General features: G+C 42.6%; 1 protein-coding gene across 5 annotated transcripts in view; it reads right to left on the bottom strand.

Moving 5' to 3' along the window:
- Positions 1-15,759, bottom strand: part of LOC112994452 (katanin p60 ATPase-containing subunit A-like 2) — a 32,126-nt gene extending 16,367 nt beyond the window's left edge. Inside the window, exons 1-8 of one of the 5 annotated variants that reach the window (XM_026118800.2) lie at positions 15,582-15,759; positions 7,197-7,267; positions 6,650-6,816; positions 4,233-4,275; positions 3,698-3,821; positions 2,525-2,623; positions 1,905-2,003; positions 957-1,034 (exon numbers count right to left, since the gene is read on the bottom strand). In XM_026118800.2, coding sequence (XP_025974585.1) covers positions 957-1,034; positions 1,905-2,003; positions 2,525-2,623; positions 3,698-3,821; positions 4,233-4,275; positions 6,650-6,816; positions 7,197-7,267; positions 15,582-15,632 — 732 coding nt within the window. In that variant the 5' untranslated portion in view covers positions 15,633-15,759. Of the gene's footprint in view, positions 1-956; positions 1,035-1,904; positions 2,004-2,524; positions 2,624-3,697; positions 3,822-4,232; positions 4,276-6,649; positions 6,817-7,196; positions 7,268-8,392; positions 8,492-9,817; positions 10,734-15,019; positions 15,451-15,581 lie in introns of those variants that run through there. The other 4 variants (XM_026118801.2, XM_064500463.1, XM_026118805.2 and 1 more) reach the window with 4 other exon arrangements.
- Between the last annotated feature and the right edge of the window lie 5,836 nt (positions 15,760-21,595).

Below are 21,595 nucleotides of genomic sequence, written 5' to 3'. Positions count from 1 at the left end.
ATCCCTATTGCTTTTTTCTAAAATAGCAGTAAGAAAAACACTGTTTTATAGGTTCACCATAAATTAAAAAACAGGCAGTGAATTCATTCATTGAAATGAATGAAAATTTTCTTACTTCAAGGTTGGAAATTTGCTGGACTTCAGTTCTACTGAACTGCAAAAACAGAATTTTCAGATCGAGAATTTGGGCTACACAAAACTATAAAACCAGCCAGCAGAAGTCTTCTATGCTATTTAAACAGCTGATTTTAAGTGTATGTGAGCAATGGTGGACCACTTGGCTCTCTTCCAATGCTTATATTCAGAAAGAGTCACAGCACTACTAAATATTGTGATACTATGAAGCCTTTTGGCCAAGTGCCTAGTAGGGTTTGGAAGACGATGCATTCAAAGCATTTGCCTGCTTTGGAGCCAGGCTGATCCTGCCAGCGGCCTGGGACCTGTTTGCTGGGACTGCACCTCCACCGGGGAGCAAAATGAAACGGTGCTGACGATGTTGGGATCCCCTCCACCGCCCATCCCAGAACCACCCCACTGCTCACATGAACCCAGAGCAATTGCGCCGAATGGGAACTGCACTCCCAGTGCTGAATCAAGGCTTTTGCCACCATTTGATCACAGTTAGATAATATATTTAGATCTCTTTTCAGTGAAACTATGTACATTTTCTGTAGCAAGAATAAAGGGAAGAGCTGTGATAGTCTGCTAGGTACAGCATGATTAGATTGCATGGTCCCTATTAGAAAGGAAAGGGACTTAATTACTTCCTTCCATTGTGTATCAGGAAGAAACATTGTCACATGCAGAGAAAAGAATGACTTCCAAGGAGCTGCACATTAAAAAGAAAGGTTTGTACCTGCAACAATAAACACTGTCAATGACAACAAAAAGAAACAAACAGCATTTTCAGATGACAAAAAGATCTCTGTACAACTGAAACGGAGGTCCAACCTTACTTTGCTTACAACTGTTGCAAGTTCTCTCATCTCGCCAGTCATGCCAATAAAAGCACTAAGGGGTTTTAATAAGCGTTCCTAAAAAAGACAAAAATAAGTACTTCTCAAAGGTCAATTATTTTAAATAGAAGACAAACTGCAAAATATTTCCAAAAACTAATACATCATAATAACATCAACTTCTAAAGCTGTAAAGATATGGATATAAGAATAAATATATATATAATAATAAGCATTTTGAAATAAGTCGTATTTGCAATAACCTCATCTTTCCAGAAGAAGGTTTAAAAACCTGTATCTTTCCATACTGCAGTTTCCTATATTTAAGAATGACAGAATGTAAGCCTTAATTAACATTAAAATGAGTAGCTCTCTTACTGCCCAAGCAGTCCTAAATACAGCCGATATAGATTAAAGAGAGTGAAAACTGTAAATATGGGTCACCACATTGCCACACGTTCTGTTTTGAAATTTTCTTCAAATAGAATAGTTGACAGATAGACTGACTGGCAGTGAGTAAGCTGGATGCACTGTCCTCAAAGTTGTGGCTTGTGTCAGGAATGATTAATTCACTTAAAATATCTATCCCAACCCTCTAAACTGTGGTCCTGACTCAGCTGAGGTGAATGCTGACATACTGAATTTGGTGGAACCAGAATTTCACCTACAGAAGTTTCTGTGGGTTTCTGCAAATTGTGTAGTTTGTGAATCGTAAGGTATAATGTGTATTTGTTGCCTACTTCTGTGTTCAAAGAGTAAACAGCTGTCAACAGATCAGATGAGTATCAGATAAGACTGTCCACTGGCAAAGGAAAAACACTACCAGGAACCAAGCCTTTCTTTAGCACTTGGGAACCAAGACAACATTGTTACAGGATTTTATTTTGTTCCTGGTTGTGTAACTGAGGTTCATGCTAATTAGATGGAAATATGAATAGAAACACTTACTGATGGATCTGGATCACAGTTAAGGCTGTTCAAGGCTATTTCATTTGATGGTACTTTGATAGCATCCTGGATCAACCCACGGAAGTCAATTATTTGGCCCTTTGAAGAAAATAATGTTGTGAAAAGCTTTACCAGGATGGTAGCTCTACCGCTAAAAATGCACTGGGCCAAATTTTACTTAAGATTTCTGTGTATCATTCTGTTACTGCCCATACAGTCCTAAACATGGCAAAACTGACCACAGAATCAGTGGTAACAATGGGAAAAGAACGCACATCTCCTCACATTCAGTGCAACAACTTAACTGCAAAATCTCTTATCATCTCATTCAGGAATCTGAGATCTATCTTCCACTTTAACTATAACCATTGGGCTTTAAGAATAAAAAGACTGTTCCTTCTTGTGTATGTCTGAAATATTATTTATTGCAAGCAGAGCCTCCTGTGCAAAAAATTACTGCCCAAATCAGATAAAATTGACCCTTCAGCTAATTATACAGAGACATTTTATATTAAAACATATACAAAGAGCTCACATCACGTATTTGTGATTTTTTTTCTTTTTTTTTTCTTCCTACATACACATTCCTGTTACAAATTGCATATGAGGTTTCTACGAACCCTTCTTGGGTGAGTGCTTTCTCCTCCTCCAGTTTTGTTGATTGCTGAGATGCTTAAGCCAAAGTCAGACTGCTCCAGAGTAACTGTACTGTCATTATTCTAAAGAAAAATCAATTTTAAAACAGATGTGCTGCCAAGTAGATGAGCTGCAGATATCGTCCCATTATAAGTATCATCCCACCTCTTTATACATGCCCAGATGAACTGTTCCATTACATAGAACTCGCAACAGTAACCTCATATTAGTCAAACACTGTTGTGCAGTTTGTTAGACTTCAGTTCATCTGTCTGCTGACAGCAATGCCGAGAGCCATAGCTCTAAAGCTCAGCATCCAGTTATTTCATTTGCAGATCTTCCACTGCAGGTTGTAGAAATCTGCATCTTACTCAGCAATAAGAAGAAACTGTGCACTAATGTACAGTGGAAATGACAGGCAAGTACAAGGCCCAATACATCTGCTTAGACAGAAAAAAGGAGACAGTTTAGGACTGTTTAGGACATAGTAACTATGACATTCATTTCCAAGCAGTTACTGTTGTAATGTCCAAGACTTATTAAAAAAAAAAAAAAAAGTGAGAACCAGTCAAACACGAGATCCAGCCCCACAAAGAAATTGGGCAAAGACCTTAAAAAAAGAGGCTGTCACTCACGCAGTTCCTCAAGAGCTATAACAAGTCTCTTGCTTGCCCACCAACCTGCTGCTCCTGCTCCTCTCAATGTAAGGGAGGGTAATAAAATAGTTTTCTCAGCAGTCTTATCAAAATGAGACTCACAAAGCTAAAAATTACTGAACCAAATTACTCCCCCAAGCTCAAACTGCTTATGCACTGTGAAGATGCTTCAACACCTTACGCACTGTGAAGATGCTTCAATTGACACCAGACTTACTACTTGGTTTGTTTTTCCTGCTTTCTGGCACTAAAGGATCAATCCTTAAATCCACTGATGCTAATGGAAAGACTTCTGTTGATTTCAGCACGTGCTAGATGATATAAATTCCTGGATAGAAAGGAGTCTTGTATCTATTATGCTTAAATTATGTTAACAGTAAAACCCATTTAGTTACACAATCGCAAACCATGTATCTTGCATCCTCTCACTGGCTATTGGCACTCAGAAAAAAATCCCATTAATTGCAACTGTAACACTGTCAAGATAAAACACATCCAGACCTGTTTGGGGCTCTCCTTGGTGGATGATTTCAATTCTGTTGTCATCCCAGGTGAAGTTTTTGACAATGGTCGCCGCACTGTCTGATGTTTGATCCTTGGTAGAGTCTGAGAAGAGCTTCCTGCCCTACAATACAGGAAATCATGTCCTCAAAGGCTTTTACAATGTTTTGTTTTCTTCAAAGTACTGAAAGATTATAAAGCACTTTTCAGATAAAACATTTTTGGGCCAGCTTTGCTTTGTTTGAAGTTAAAGCATTGATTTCAGCCACAGAGAAGTCCAAAGCTCATTGCTTGCACACGCTCCATCTTACCTTATCCTACAGCACAGAAACTTTAGCAAATTGCCTGCTTCTCCATTTGGGAAAAAGCTCTTTATTTTCTTCTAAAAGATACAGGAAAATTCACCATGTGGTCAGCAGCACGATTCTAGCCTAGTTCAGGATTCCTATAGTATCACAGCATTATGTTAACTACATTGCACATTGCTCTTGGAAGAAAATTTTCTGCCCAGAAAATGCCCACGCATTTCTCTTACCTTTTTGGCTTTCCTCCAGTTCTCAGTTGCTGTTTATTTTCTGCTGTGGCAAAATGAATATTGAGATGGAACATAATTAAGAATATAAAAAAGGACAACTTGATTTTTTTCCTTTTAAAAAGCATACTTGAGCACATACTAATGACTTTGGAAATATGCATAGACAGGATCAGCATGATGATAAGCAATTCAAGCAAGCCTGTAAAAACGTTTTGAAAACAGAACTGATATTGGAGAGGTCTGTTTTCGGAGCTCAGGCTTGTTAAATTTTTTAGATCTGTCTTTGGTTTCTCTCTGTATATTTTAAAACAAATGTCATTTTTGCACTAAAATTTCTTCTTGCATCCTCTCACTGGCTATCGCCACTCAGAATAAAATCCCTACCACAAATCAGATTAAGCACAACAGACTAATTCCATATACCTTGCAGAATGATTTTTTAATGCTAATAACTTTTCCCTTACCAAATTAAGAAATAAAAATTTGCCTCACTCTTAGTAAATCTATCATGTTCAGCATAGCAGGACAGCAAAAAAGCCACATTGCAATCGTGGTTATCAAACTTTGCTGTTTTTTTTTTTTTTTGATTGAGAAAATTTCAGTCAAAGTAAAGCTTTTTCACAAAATGTCAAACTCATGGTTAACTCCAAAGCCCAGACCCGAACTCATAAACCCGAGGCTTTGTATCAAACTAGCACATGCCTCATTGCTCTACATTATATCTTCTGTCAGTGTTGTCTGCACAACACTCCTGCACCCAAATTCTCATACACTTACATAAAATAATACTTCCCAAAGAGCTGATGGTAAGTGCTTGGGGACATGGAATACTTATAGGCAGCAAGCCCCATGCATGAAATTCATAACCCTGGGAGGTACATTTACATCTACAGTGCAAACTGTAATTCAGCAGAGAAATAATTTAGTTTGTTCTATAGGGTATTGCAAAGAGTTTACCAGGAAGGGGCACCACACTGATCTTTTTCTTTGGTGCACTTACACCCTGATTTGATGGTGGAGACAATTTACAGCAGGTCACAAGCTACCAGGCAGTAGCTTCGTCGCTGAGACACACGCGGGAGAAAGGCTGCTTGCGTTTCAGCAAAAGAAGCTACATCCCTGCCAGCATGGCAGCAGCTCTGGGCTTGAGTAGCAGCTGAGTGCCAGCGTCTACATAACTTTACTTACCAAAAAAGGGGACCAAGAGCTTGTGAGCGTCTAAGAGATTTAGTGGACTTTTGGGAATTGCTCACTTGGATCTAAGCTCCATTTTCATGGATCCAGCCTCGGCTAACTACTCAGTTTGACTGAGAATATTGGAAGAAGTACAATGTAACCAATGCTTTGTAATGCATTTTCTTTCTTGATTCATTACAAATCCCTTGGTTTACGTGCTGCGGGGCTGTTCCTCTTTGTATTGACACCAATCAGTGGGCTCTGGCTCTGAATCTCTCTTTCATGGAGATATTGTTAGCTTCCAGCTAGCTCTGATCTTCTACATCACAGTGAATGTCGTGATGACTAACAGCTTTAGTGGTTTTCAAAATCATTTCACCTACACAGGTAATTTAATTATATTTATATAATGTTTCATTTACCTAGGATTTCAAAGTTGCTGGAAGCCATATGAAACAATGAAAACTGCTCAGAAAACGGCTCACGCTCCCTGGCCAATCACTGCCTTCCCTAATTATATCTGTCTTACAAGAAATATAGGTAGAATTGCTTGTGTTCTCTGCACCCTCCAAGTTCTTCATAACTGACTCCTCTACAACTGTTCTTATGGCTTCAATAAGTTACACTTTGCTGAAGTTCAAAAACATTCAGGATCTCAGGGTCCTACCAAAATGTTTAACTTCTGATTTGTCCTACTCTCCATCATTCATTCATACCTCAGACTAAGTCCTTTGGGGCAAATAAAGCTATTATTTTTTTGGCACATTACCTCTGCTGAACAAACATGTGCAGCCTAAGTGGTTAATCAGAATGGTGGTGATAGCTTAGATGAGCTAAGATATAACACCTCATTTAAGTGGTAGATTTTAATTTAAATATTTAATCAGAAGTAGAACCAACTTACTATTCCTACCCTATTAGAAAAAAAGAGAGAAAATATTTATGCCATAATACTTTGCACTCAAATAGCATTTTTCAATATCAAAGTAGTTTTTAAAAGACAGAAAAATACCATCTTCTTGTTTGTTTAGAAGAACAGAGGAAAAAAAGACCAGAAAGGCTGAAACTCCCCATCTCTTAAATTCTATGTCCTAAGTGCTACAAATGTAGCTCTGTAACACAAGAGAGTTCAAACATTAAACACAGACATGCATGAGTAGCTCAGAAAGTATTTCAGGTAAACACACTTTTTAAGCTTTGAGGAAAAAAAAAAGCTTTCTTCTTGGAACACAGTCACCTACCAGTGTCTAGGACCTTTTTAGTAATTTTAGGATATTTTTGGAATTTTACGAAGTAATAGCTTTCGTATTCCATCAAAATTGTCTCAAGATCAATGTTGTCACAAACTTCGAAGCCACGTAAACCTAATTTTGTCTCTTGCTCCAAAGCATTTGCAGCATCAATATACCTGGTAAGTTCAAAGAAAAAGTAAAGAACAAGAAACAGAGTCATTATCTTATTCTGATTTTTGAGAGTAAAAGCAAGCAGTGACATCCGTAAGTGTAAGCTATTTTTAGGATGTCCACATCTCTCTATTCATTATAAATGCCATAAACTGTATTTAAAAGTCCTTTGCTGATTGCTTAAATACATTTTTAAACTGATATAGGATATTTTGTTCCAGAAATTGAAATGAATTAAACAGTCAAGGGATTTAACAGTAGTTTACCTTTTTATTTTCCTCACATAGAACCAATGGGCCACGCTGTACATCCACCCAATAGAGGGCAAAATTACATTAGAGACACACACAAATAATGGTAGGGCACTATTATTTAAAAAACATACCCTTCCTCCATTAAATAATGCAAAATTAGAATGAGGAGATTTTTTCGACGCGCTTCTGTTCGCACCTCTTCCTGTGAATTAAGACAGAACTCTAGATCAAATGTAATATTCTCTTTATTGCTGTAAACAGCATCTAAACGTAGCCTGTGGAAACAAACAAATTAAGACAACAGCATCTCAGAACTGTAAAACAACTCACTGTTAATAAGCAGAAGTGGCTTTCAATGTGATTTTCCTTACGCATTATCAGGGATCCCAACTAGGTAGAAACCTTTTCCCAGAGGAAAGAAAATTGCCTCGAGGTTGAAAAAACAAGTTACTTCCCTTACTGTGACTATGGCTCTCCAACATGTTCAGGCCGATACGGATTTCAGGGTAGGACTCGTGGACCTACGCGTCTCCAAGGGCTGTGCAAGCAAACCCCACGTCTCACCCCTGCGAAACCCGTCTCCTCGTGCTCTGAGCTGGGGGATGGAGAACAGGTCTGGGATCTGCACGACTAGGCTGCAAAGACCAGCTCAAAGCTGCTGGCACCTCCCATTTCACGTGCCTCAACACATCAACGCAAGTGAAATACAGAACACTTGAAGAACTAAGAGCTTTGGATAATGCCAGACTTGCCCAATTTTAACGCCAGCATGGCCAAAGTCAGGTCCCTACCACAGAAATTTCAATATGGAGCCAGTCTCATAGATTTCTTCATACAGATTTGAGTGACCAACGGCATTTGCGCTTGGTTCAGTGATAAGAGCACAGCAGCGTAAAACATATCTTTGCCATCATGCAGTGAAGCTACATCTGGGGGAGCATATAGTGCTGCCATACAGGCATAAGATCTGCAAACAAGAAGCTCTGAGATTTTAGGGTCTTAACAGAAGTCATTAAAAGGAAAGCTCGAGACATCAGCATATTGACTTCAGTCTGCCTCATTGGGATTTGAAGATGGGATCACATGAACAGTAGGTATTTCCAAACCTACGTTTCGACAAATAAATTATTTCCCCTCTCTTTTAGGATGCTGACATCCTCAACTCATCAGGTGGACCCAGTGTGAGCATGAGGAACTTGTATTGATTTAATAGATGGAGGGAGAGAGGTAGTTTACACTGCTTGTGTAGCACATATATTCCAGATCACATTGCACAGCAGTGGGTATACAGCATCCCACTTCTGCTCCCAGTTTCTGTCCCTCCTACCCGACTCAGTGACTGCATCCCTTCCTCAGTAAAAGCCTGGCCCAAGCGTTAGACAGTGGGATCTGTGGGAGACAAACCCACAAATATCTGGCTGCTTCATACTGGATACCAAGCTTCAGCCTCTGTAGCAATGACTTCCTCTGCTCTCTGCCAGTTCTTGGTGCACAAACAAGACAAAAAATTACTATCAATTAAAGCAGTAACTTAGATTTTTAAAGCCCCAAAGACATTTAAAAGGAATATTCATACAGAAAGACAATCACTCTATTCTTTCTGGCCTCTTGAAACGCAGCTTCATCACAGCAAACTGTAGATAGGGTGATTTTGGGTGGGGGAACATGCTGCAAAACCAGCTTAGCTCTTCACTGTGCCTTTCCTGTGTCAGTTTAGAAGTGCCTGCTCCTTCTGCACTGCACACAGCAGTGGATGCCATAGAGCATTCTCCTGCTAATTTACACATCTGAGAGAGCACAATCAACTAGCGCTTTATTTTGAGACTAATGCTTATATGTGTGTCTGCTAATCTTAAAAAAAAAAAAAATACTGGCCAGAGCAGGGAAAAAGTCTTCCAGTCTGGCAGGTTTTCTTGTGGGATGTTTGCTTCAAACGTGGGGCCATCTAGTGACACAATTAGGAAAGGGCCGGGCTTTGCTTTTAACAACGTATTCTGGGAGTTGAAAGTGTATTTCTATTTCACATATTAACAAAAAGACTGGTAAAAATCTTCATTCTGGTTTTCTGGAAAACAGAATCAAACTGTCTAGGAAAAAGAAGAAACTATACCCCACCTCTCGCCTTTGTTACTTTTTATTGTCTTGATAAAATCACACCATCACTCTGTTTCCCTATCCTAAGGAAGCTGCAACACTATTTGCCTTCCAGGGGTGGTACAAAGATGATTTTTATAAAGCGTTTTGAGGATGAAGAGTGCTCTGTAAATGCTTAGTAGCTTTTTTTTTTTTTTTTTTGAATGAATGAATGAACTAGACCAGTTCCAGAGAGGTGCTGCAAGAAGACATGGACAAATTCTGTGAACAGGCACATGCAAATTAAAAGCAAAGACAAAACACTGGTACCCTGGGGTGAAAGGCTCTTTCCCCTCCCATTGTTCTGACTGTTACTGGTATTTGGAAAACAGAATTTGAATTGCCATCCTTCTGCTATTTCTCCTGGATGACCTGAATCTTCTGAGACAGTCTGAAGAGTGAGGGAGAAGCTGGAGGCACCACTTGCTTAGAAAGCCACCTGTACACTCTTAAATGCAACTGCTCGTGCTCATTTATCCTGAGAAAAACTACTGTTGTGCTTGCCCACACATCAAAGGGCAAGATTACGTCTGGTTTTGAATATTCAAAAACCAGTAGAAAAACACAGTGGTTGCCGCAGAAGACAAACATATCAAGTGTTCAGTGTTTGAGTACTTACAGTAACAGTGATGAGGGAGGAATTACATCTGTCTGATAAAGTGGCAGGGCTCACAACTGGTGCTTGGAAGACTCCTTGAAAAGAATCTGTATTCCGGTGTGCCTTTTGCCCTTAACCCCACTAGGTTACTTCTGCTATCCCTAGAGGCATTTTAGATTTTAGTATAGGCAGGCATACAGTGATGAGCAGCATCTCAAATACTCTTTTAGGTAGAGACTTGCCTTGAGCAGTATAGAAAAATGTAGTGCACCAAGTATGGGCAACCCCCTTCGACCTTAACGTATTAATCGTTCTGTTGTTGGGTTGACTGAGCAGAAGCAGAAGTGAAACTTTACAGCAGAAAAATGTGCCCAAGTGAGCACCATCTAAAAATGAGAGGGCAGTTTAGGCTGAGTGGTCCACTCCATCTTTGTCTTGTGCTAATAAGAATGCAAACAGTGATGGTTAATTTAGAGAAACAGACATCTGTCCAGAGAAAATTAACTGAGCCATCAAATCAGTTGATCAACTGACAACAACTTGCACCTAATTGGATCTGAAAAATGGAATGCAGCTATTGGAATTCCCTGAATTCCACGAGGTTTCTATAAATCAAAGAGAATTTAAGGACTTTTCAACATGTGACTGTTATCAAGTCAGAGATCTTCTGAGTCACTTGTGCATGGAACATTGTTTTTTTGACCAATCCCAAAGTCACCTCTCCCCGTTTTTCACCAGTTTTATCCTACCGTGTGCCCATGCCTTCTGTACATGTCAGTGCTATCAGCAACCTTAGCTGCCCACTTAAACAGCTCCCTGCCCATGCTGGTTTGCTTTCCCAGACTCCACTTCATTCCCTAGGGATTCTCCTCACTCCAAATATTTCCAAAAAACAGCCAAAGTAGAGACAGATACTAAAACCGCACAGGACTTCAGCTGTGTTTAGAGAAGAAATGGTAAATCTTATATTGCATGAAAAAATAGGAGCACTTACCAGTACAAAGTTACTTAAAATTCAGTTTAGCTTTATAGTGATTTAGCCTTCCTGTTTAATTAGTACTTAGAATTGCATGTTGTTTATAGCCACTGGTATTTCCATAGATGTTTAAAGTTTAATAAGCTTCCATTCTTAAACAAAAAAGTATGTAATTAAATTTTCAATTACTATAGGGGATTTTGGGGTCCATGAAATTAATAAAAGCTTAAGGCACTTAAGCATGATCTTGTTTTAAAAGCTAAATAGTTGAGCACTTAACTAATTAGCTACAACACTTACAGTGTATTTTATTTATTTCTAGCTTAACAAAATAGTGTATGTACTACTTTCTTTGCAGCCGTTTAGAATTAAACTCTAATAGAGTCATGCATCTTTAGCTGCAATTGTTCACTTAGTCATTTCCATACCTTTTACTAAAACAGATTTACATTATAAATCAGCCTAGTCTCTTGTGTAATCCCATCAAATTAATGGAGCTACTAAAAGATTAATTTAACCCCATAATGTTTCATTATTATTCGACCCTATATTTCTGCATTAATATGTATGACTGCATAAAGAAAGAACAGAGTTACAAAGTAACTCACAGTCTAAAAAGTTCAGAAATCACAACTACATCATTGTAACTTTGTGCCCTTGTACATCCAACTGGGGCAGCAAATAAGACAACAGTCCAGCAGGCTCTGTGATCAAGAATTCAGACAAGAGGCAAGCAGCCAGCTCCATAATCATATAAGAAAAGACCGTATGACACTGCACATAGCCAAAAGGATGACAGCTGCACAGGCAACCATACTTTTAGCATTTCCCAACTTTTAAGTCACAATCTAAAATATCCTGTTGTGACATACAAACTTTTAAACGAAAAGTGTAAAAAACAACATAGCCCACAGTCACATTCCATTTTTTGTCAACATGGGATACCGTGACGCTAGCACAACTACCCTGTTTAAGTTACAAAACTAGTGTAGCAGGCCAAATTTATCCCAGAATGGTGATGGGCCACTGCAGACAATACAGTGTTCAGATGGAAATTAATCTTTCCTAGTCGCTCCTGTTTTCTACCCCCACAGAAGGTAAAAATGATATTGCTGTCAGAGAAGGAGAATGGGACGCTGGGATGAGGAGTGAGAGCAGGCAGTAGGACTCACTAAGAATAGTGTCCTTTCTCTCTTTTTCCTTCGGGATCCCAGGATGCCTGCCAAGCGTGGTGTTCCTAGGGAGCGAGCTGTCACACTGGCACCGTGCGCCAGGCCGAGGAGAGTAGCTGCGGGACCACAAGCTCACCCACTTGTCTTCCTCCACCACTCCATATCCCCCCCCCCCTTGTTCCCTCCCCCCAGCCCTTTGCATATTATAGTTCCAGCTTTGCCAAGCCTTTTAGAAGATTGATGTTCAATTATTGTTTGGCTTCCTGACAATATTTTCTGAGAAACGCAAGCAGAGAATGGAAATGGTAATTTTTAAACATATTACTTGGCTATGATTGAATAGAATTTCACGGCACAAAGCAGAGGCACTTCCGTAGTCTCTTCTCTCTTCCAGATTATACAAGTCTGCTGCAAACAATAGAGCTGGCAAAGTTTCTCAAGAGGGATTACAAAGAGCTTTCATAATGAAAAACATACAGCAAGCTAAGCACAGACGTTACAGCTGTCCTAGTACTATCACTGAGATGCATTCAAGAGGTGTTGCATTTAAAATCTAAAGGCTTTTTTACAGTTTGAACTTGGTGCACTGAAAACAAATCTGATTTCCCCAACTAATGCAATGCTTATATGTTGTATGTCATTAACTCATGTTCCAACAATACTCGCTCTCCACCAGTGCCACTCAGAAAATGCTAATATCTTGTTTTTACAATGAACTTTCCTGAAGTCAGGTATTACATTGCCAAGATTTCACTAACTTGAAGTGATATGCATTGTAAAAAATACATTAAAATGAATAAACACAAAATATGGTGAGCTATTAATCATCAGAATTTAAGGATACTGAATATGTTCACCAAATCTGCAAGTGAATTAATAAGCATTAACTCTCCTATTCATTTGTGTGAATTAGCAAAGTTCTACTGCAGTTTACACTAATACTGCTTTTAGAGGGTGATTTACAGAACAAACATAGGAAATATTTAACAATTAAAACCAGTGAAATGTCTCAGAAAACATTTAATTTATTTGAAAACCACACTGAGCAGCTGCAAACAGCTACAGAAGTTGTGCTGCATAAATGCACCATCATTACAAAATTTTTACGGTGAAATCTGAAGGGGGGTTTTTTTGAAAAAAATAGCCCTTCCTTTTTCCACTTGAGGCCTTGGATCAGGATTCCCTATTCTTTTTTTCTGTCAAACCAGTATCTTTCACCCTTCCCGGGGCACATTTTCCTGCTCTTCTCTCCCAAATCTAGAGCCAAGGATTTGCTAGTACATACATGCATGCGCATGCACACACACACACACACACCCCCTCATGCCCTCAGGGCAGAGTGCTGCATGAACACCAGTGCCTTGTGCCAAAGGGAAGGCAGCCTGGAGAGAAGACATTCCAGCTGGGTCTCATCCAGAGCTTGTCCCTCAAGGATGCCAAGCTGGGATGCCCCTTTTCCCCCCTCAGAGATTTTCCCTCCCTCCCTTCTCCAGCAGGTGCACATCGCTAACCTAATCCTCTGCCGTAATTCACCAAAGCCAGCTGAGAAAAGCAAGAGACACAACTCTTGGAAATCCCAGTAGGCCTCCAAAAAGTGCTACTTTCACATGTTTCCATCTCAGACACATCTCTTCCCATTACCATCCTCCCCAGCTTGAAAAGGGCTGTCTTGGATACCATACTTGTTTCCAGCTGAAACATGAAGTTCAAAGGAGAGGCAAAGCGCGCAGTCCCTCATTCGCCTGGTCCAAGTATAAGTACTACCTGAAAGTGATCTGCCTGCTCCTCTCCCTTTCATCTTTGACCCTGGCTACCCAGTTTAGCCCTCATTTTGCCTCAAATGTGAAAACCTTGCAGCTAAATAGTAAGTCTGAGCACACTGGTCTAACAGAAAACTAACACACAAATGTGTCTATGTCTGGGTGCACGTGTATTTTGTGTCAGTTCAACAAATGAATCCAGCTCAGGCAAATAAAATCTTTCAATATCAACAAATGTTCATACATTTCAGTCATCATCATTAAACAGCTGGAATTGGACTAGAATTATTCTATTGAAATGGAGGTGTTCATTACTGGAGGGTGGGGTGGTTTTTTTTTTGAAACATCTTTCCCAAAATTGGTAGAAAATAATAATCTCCATTCTGTAGAAGAAATCAATGGAAATATGAGATACAGATGAGAACAGGATTGGGGGCCAGGAATTCCAGTAATTATTTTGCACCACAAATAAAAGATGGAGCAGCCTAACTTTCAGACACTGCTTATGGGAATACTGGATTTCAGAAATCAGAAATTAAGTACCTAGGGCCCCTCTACAGGAAGTAAGAGACCTTAGAACAGGAATCAAAAAATCTATTCCCCTTGGCCAGTTCCTGGTTGTTCCTAACAAACAGTCACTAACAAGGGCTTAACCAAAAGTGGGCTCCAAATTTCTGGACCTCTGCAGAATTTGACCTCCCTCTGCTTGGTATCCAAAATGGAAAATCTGATCTTCACATCCATTCTCTCAAAGGGCTATAGAGAGACCAGTTTACAAAACAAACCAACCAAAAAATCAGTGATACAGCTTAAGGGGGAAGAATTTCCAGGTTCCAGGTCTTAATTCCGTGTTTCTGCATTTAATAGTCAAAACCAGTCCTGGGACCAGAGCCACTCAAATCCTCATTAGTTATCTAAGGGTTACAAATCCTATCCCTTTTTCTCCTCTCTTCCTAGCCCTGGGAGTCCTATCTCCCATTTGCACATTAAAGCCATTTCAATTGCCCACTTCGGGGCACCATTCTCAGTGGCTGGGATCTCAAACCCCCTGAGGGCTCAAGAAGGCACTAACACAGAGGCACTCGCCTTGGAGGTGAGTATATTATCTGCCTATCTAGGAGGCAGACATCACCTAACCCTCAGAACTGCCTCCCAGCAACTACAAACACACTTTCTAAGGAACCCCATCCTACTTAAGCAGGGACAGGGATTTGTGCAAACATGTAGAGCACCTCACAATGCTAGAACCTTTCCGGGAAATAGTTTTCCGGTAGTCCTGCAGGGGAGATCTACAGCCTTATCTGCTAAACCATACCTTATTACAGTCGAAACCGTCCAGCAGGTGGAGATAAAAGAACAGCTTAAGAAATGCAGCTAAAGACTAATGCTTCTGGGCTCCTGTACTGAAAGGACTCCCTGGAGCCAGGCCCCACGCACGGGATGAAGAGGCGGTGGTAGAGTATAGGCCTTATTTATGCAAAAGGCGCTGGAGAGCCAGGAGTGGGCATGTCTGCACCCCCCCCCCCCCGAACTCGCAGCCGGGCCTGACCAGGCAACGGCCGCGGACAGGTGGTAGAGCGGCCTGCCTCATACTGCGGAGCGGACAAGACAAACACTGCCTATAGAAGGAGGGGAAACGAGCCGGGAGAGCCCCGCACACCCGAGAGGAACCCCAGGGACCGACCGACCGCCCCCCCGCACGCACACCAGACCAAACTCCCGCCGCCATGACAGCACCGCCCCCCCCCACCCCGCGCCTGCGCACTGAGCGCCGCGCCTGCGCACTGGGCGCCACCCCCCGCGCACGCGCAGAGGAGGCCCCGCGCGGTCTCCATAGCAACGGGGAAGCGCGGCCGCCTCGGCCCGCTGGGTCTCACCGCCTCCCTCGCCTGGTGGGCGGTTCTGAGCGCGTGGCAGGAGAGCTCCATCGGGGCGGCGGGGGGGCCCCGCCAGAGGGGGCTGCAACCCGCGGGGGGAGGGTCGGAGCGACCTGACGGCAGCGCCCAGCCCTGGCATCCCGCGGCGGCGGGGCAGCGAGGAGGCGGGACGCCGGGCGCACCCGCGGCCAATCGGAGCGCGGGAGGGTGAAAGATTGCCCGAAGAGATAACCAATCCTGACTGGAGTGGGGGGCGGCCGTTTAAACGATGGACCAATCACGGCGGGGAGGAAGGGCGGGACTGTCATCTGTGCTGGCCAATCGCCGCTTGACTTACCTCAGCGGTGCCGCCGAGGAGTTTGGCGGGCAGGGTTGGAGACAGACCTGGTCCGGTCTGGTCTGGTCCGCCTGCACCCGACCCTACCGGGGTTAAGGACGCCCAGTTTGCCCCAAGAGCCGCGTCACCCCCGAGGAGCAGCAGGATGCCGCCTGCCCCTGGCGCCAAGGCCGGCGGTGGCCGTTAAAAATGGAGGTAGCCATGGCACCAGCAGAAGAAATACCTGCGGCTTGAATACCTAACCGACTGCTCACCTCACAGCAAAACGCTGTGAATAATACATTTTAATAACAAGATGAATACATGCAGTATTCATGCGTAGGTTTCTCTTGCTGCCTGTCAAGCTGTTGTCCTCAACAAGTCTCCTCATCAAAAGCTCCCTGACGCCAGAACTGCTGCTGTGAGGGCCGGTGGCGCAGCAGTTGGCGCCTGCCGCTATCCCAACGTCCATTTGCTGTTCCATCAAGCTCCTTTTGCTGTTCTGAAGTATCTCCAACTGCCCATGCTTCTTACCATAACCTTCCTCTCTGGCCTTTCAATATGTCCCGCTTTCAGGGATATCCTAAGCAAAAATACATGACTTCAGCAGACATTAACTGCTCAGTCAGTTATGCTGCATGTGTATTGCAGTTTCATCCTATTAAGCACATAATTTAATACATATCTTTTTATGAGATTTGTCCCATAAACCATGGAGTATACAAAGTAGATGAGATTGATGTTGCTGCATCCAACTTAGGCCTTCTCTTACTAGACTTTGTGTTTAATTTTGTGGCCTTAATGTTGTGGCAGAGTAGGTAATAGGTTTGTTTTCCATTATTGGGTGCTTCTGTTTTATTGCTCTGAAAGAGAAATTCCTATAATTGAAGTTAGTGTCGAAGTCATCCCAATTAGGTTTCCAAGACCACATCTCAGTGCTGTTGAGAGAATAGCCTGAATTCTCATCTTTGCTTGATTGGAGAGTGTTTTCTACAGCATCTCTTTTAATGGGGTAGTAGCATCTTAATGTGTGGTTTGCTATTGTTTTGATGGAAAAAGAGAGAAAGTCTTCAGTCGTAAGGACACAAACTGAGGATAATTTTCACCACGTGGTTGTGAATGAATCTTTCAGAAAGGCTTTAGAGACAAATGCACACCCACAGTAAAGGAGGCTGTTTTCAGGACTGTGGCATGTCTATGAAAACTCGAGCCTGTTCTGCCAATTAGATCTGCAAGGGCAGATAGAGCTGGTTGGCAGGACCAAGGTGTCACCAAGCAAATCAAGAGTCTACTCAGAAACCTTGCTAGGGCACTCAGATTATCTAGGCTTTACATCCAATAGCCATCATTTAATAACAAATAATAATGGTCAGTTAAACAGCTTTATACCTAGAATTTAAATATTCCTATGCTGTGCTTATAACCAATATACAGTTATATAACTATAGTATGTTAGAATAGGCAAGTAAAACTAATTAACGTGTATTTCACCATGAAAACTGATTACAAAAAAAATAGAGAAGAATAAATTAGTTTTCCAATTTACATTTTAGTCTGCTAAACATTAATATATCTAATGAGCCTACCGTTGCTTTAGAATTATATAGCACTTCTTGTATGTCTTGACATAACAAATACAAGATCACATCCCATTGCTAAGCTCTGTTTTGTCAGTTAGCTGGGCTAGAGATAGTGCGGGTATCAGGCACCCATAGAAAAGTTTTCTTTCCAGTAAATCTAATCTAATAAGTATCTAACTCAGAACATCTTGTGTCATAGTCAAAGCCCATATTTTTATGGTCAGTAGAACAATCAAGGGTGTCACAGGACGACCGACTATCTTTACAGTCCCAGAACGTGTGGGTTTCGTGTGGCATGAGGGAGGGGAGGAGAGGGAGAGGGAGAAGGAGATTTACTGCATGACTCCACAACTTATTTTAAAGATCTAAATTTACTGCACAAGTTACAACAGTATAAAGCAACAATTCTTATCAACAGAAACTTAGTTCAACTAGAATACTTATTTTCCAGTTCTAATCAATCTCACCCACACGTTGCCCGAGCAGCCAACGTACGCTCAATCCCAGGGAAGTTACTGCGGGAGGGTGTCCCCATCCCAAGGGGATCCGCAAGTTGGCAGATCTGCTGTCACCTGCAAAGAGCCCAAGACAGCCTCCGGGGCCAACCTATTCGTACCGCTTAGGGGAAGGTGGAGGTAGAGCCAGTCGCAGTCCCTAGTTCTTCACTGCTGCAGGGTTCAACTCCGTGGTTGTTATGATGATCACACCCACAGTCATGGGGTGGGGTGGGGGTGGTGGCCGAACACACCCCAATGGCAGGCTAGCTGCCTTGGGTGCTCTACAGCACTGACTATGACTGACTGCTTTACTCTTGGAGCGGTGGTCTAGTCTGCGATGATTAAGACTGCCCCAGCGGTGAGAGGAGGCTCTTGTTTCTCAGTGTCCTGGTGGAGATAGTCCGGACCACAATGATTAATGCTGCCCCAGTGGTGAGAGGAGGCTTTTGTTTCTCAGTGTCCTGGCACTCAAGCAGGCCTTATCTCAGTCTTGACATCCTCCCTTTTGGAGCTTTAGTCCGTACGCAGGGCTTGCTATAAAACACAGGAATGCAGACTGCTTGTGACTGGCACCAAATGTGAAGGAGGGGGGGAAGCTGGGAGCATCCCCCCACAAAGGGCATTTGTAAGCTTCCATGCTTTGAGAACTCTAGACCTAACACAGGAGTGTGGGCATTAAATGCTACAATTTCCCACCCATTTTCTCTAGTGTTAAATGAAAAAGAAAATGGCTATAGGATAGGAAAGACCATGGAGAAACCTAAGGCTTGCATTATAACATTTTCCCTCTAAACACAGTACACACAAAATTTACTTTTAACCCATTCAGTCATCTCAGACCCCTCATCCTCTCCCTGCTAATCTGTATTTGGTTGTCTGTTACCAGCTGGTTAAGGAGCACAGGAGGAGATTGTTGAGTGATTGCTGATGACTGCAATTGCTGCAATGCTGGGAGCAGCTGTAGAGTTTCTTACTCTCTGGGATGTGTTTGTGGGAAGAACGTATTTAGATGCTCACATGTCAATATTACACTAGGTAACACAGCTACGGGAGGGTCAGTGCTTGTATGCACATATTGCACACAGCCCTAGAAAGATTACTAGAGAAGGTCTCAGCCCAGATCTGTGTTTTATTCCTAACAAGCCTAACTCTATTTAGGGGGCAGGATGCTTGGTTCCTATAGGCTCCCTCCCTACCCTGGTTAGAGCTTATTGGGAAAGCAAGTCAACTGCTGCTGTGACATGCTATCAGATGGGTGTGCCAACTGGCTGCCTTGGAGTAAGGCAGGTTGCCTGCTCCTCTGATGGCTAGTGCTGCATCCAGCTTTCAGCCTTGTATCGCAGGGCATACAAAAACAGAGAGGACTCAGGGGGAAGGTGTGGGAAGTGCTTCAGTAGCTGCAGTGAGGGGTTGTGAGAGAAAGAGGAGAGGAAGGAAGAGGTACTGGAAACGGAGGTGGAAGAAATATCAGCAGCACCAGAAGAAACATCAGAAGCCGGAGGAATGTCTGACATTTGAGGTAGGTTTCTTAAAAGTTTTGTGGAAAGAGAAATGTTGGAAGAGTTGAAGCTTTACTAAGCTGCTGAGGTGGCCTGATACCTGGGAAAATTGCTTGAGTGTAAGTCTGGAGCTGTTCTGTGATGAATTTTGAAAACTTTTTTTTTTTTTGTTTTTTGTTTTGTTTTTTTTTTTTTTTGAAGGACTAGAGCAAAGGGGGTGGTGGTGAATTGATCTGAGTTACTAGAAAATTCAAAGGGAGGAAACTTGAGAGAACCCTCAGTCGGGATATAGGAGAAGATAGGCCTGTGCCCTATGCTTTTGTGGAGTAGGGACTTGAGAAAGCGCTTGAAGAAGACCAAGTGTGGAGCGCTTGTTCTCAAGTGTGTGACCCCAGGGACAAGTAGGAGAAAGGCTATGAGGAAAAATGGGGAAAAACAACCCAGTGGTAATGAGGAAGAGCTCTAGGCAGCTCTTTAAGGGAAAATAAGGGCAGACTATTAAGTAAGGTAAACTTTCTGACTATCTTATGACCATGAGGCATAAAAACCTCAAACTATAGTTTGTTTGCTCTTATCTCAGCAGATGTTGGGGATGTGAGAGATGGGAAGGCTGACAGATGTGGCTAAGAAATGAGAGGTGAGTGTACATGAAAAAAAGCAATATGCAGCTTTGGTGTGAGTTTGAACCTTGGTACTTTTCCATATGCATTTAAAGGAGGAAATGTGTGAGGGTATGCTGAGAAAAGAAGAGACAAAGCTTTGGTCTGCTTTGTGCTGATGTGTGCTTTAATGATCTAAGAGAAGGTAACCTGCAGCTCGCCCCTTTAGTCTGGCTTTGAATTGCAGGGAAAAAGAAACGCTTGATGGTTGTAGTTCACCAAGCTGAACTCCTCAGATGATGTGTCAGAGAGCACACAGCGGTGGATTAAAGACTGCAAATTCCCATTTTTTGACTGACGAAAGGAGTTTGTGCCTGTTCAATAAAATCATTAGGCTTAAATAGTCAAGGTGATGGCTATTATAAGCTGGTCCTGTGTTTAGCCTTATGTAAATAAGGGCTAGTTATCTGCCTTAGCAGAGGTCCTGTTGTGCCCCTTCCTTTCTCTCCTGCCCTGGGGTGGCAGAACTGTTTTCACTCTTTCTTCCCCAAAACAGTCTGCCAGAACTAGCAGAGCTTACTGCAGCCTTGGGCCATTTCTAATCCGCTCTGAAACTGCCAGTCATGCAAAACGTGCTGCCTTTTGGTTAATGCGAAAAAGGGTGTCTAGTACTTCGGACCTCTCCACCGTCTCCTCAGGCTCTCGCTGGAGCTGGGTTGGCTGCTTGCCTGCTTGGCTCAGCCTTTGCTGTCTATTGCCATCAACCAGTTGTTGGGTTTAAGGGCCCGGTTGCTGGTGCAGCCGAATATTGCGACTGGGTAATTATTGTGACTAGATAATGATCGCTGGCTGCTGTTGAAAATGCTATTCTCCGCCGCACCTCGGTGTTTATATTTCTGTAAATGTCTCAGCATTTCCCTTGCAGCAGGAAACCCATTAGCCAGTTCCGAAGTTTACTGCCAGTGACCTTTCTGCTTCATTTTTTATTAATACAAATAATGAGAGCGTTGCTGGTGGATGAAGGTAAGAGAGCAGTAAAATTGCTGCATAAGTCCAGCCTTCCAATTTAATACACTTCAGTAGTGAGTCTCTCTTTCAGCTGTGCTTTCTTCCTTTCTGTTAATATAGTAATCCCACTTAAGTGAAGTTTTTGTGATAGATAGGATCTCTTTAGAAGTACGGTGCTGTCGATTAGACACTGGACTGACCCTTCGTTGCTAAAGGGCACCTAAAAATGCCCCCAATCGTGATTTTTTTTTGGGGGGGGGGGGGAGGCGTGTAACCGTTTGGGGGGGGGGGAACACGCGGCTGCCGCGGGGTGCCGAAAGCCCAGCGGCCTCCCTGGGGCCGGGGGGGGGGACTCGCAGGAGCTCAGCCCGCTTCTTACGGCGGTTTTTTGTTCGTCTAGTTTTTTATTTATTGCTGTTTCAGTGGCGTCGCGCGCGGCCCCCTCACAGGGCGGCGAGGCGGCGGCGCGGGCGCCCCCCGCGGAGCCGGGCGGACCGGGCCGCGCTCCCCCCCTC

The sequence above is a fragment of the Dromaius novaehollandiae genome, chromosome W (genome assembly GCF_036370855.1).
Source record: "Dromaius novaehollandiae isolate bDroNov1 chromosome W, bDroNov1.hap1, whole genome shotgun sequence".
Classification (NCBI taxonomy): domain Eukaryota; kingdom Metazoa; phylum Chordata; class Aves; order Casuariiformes; family Dromaiidae; genus Dromaius; species Dromaius novaehollandiae.
The sequence above is the reverse complement of the archived record's forward strand: the minus strand, read 5'-3'. Positions and strand labels throughout refer to the sequence as shown.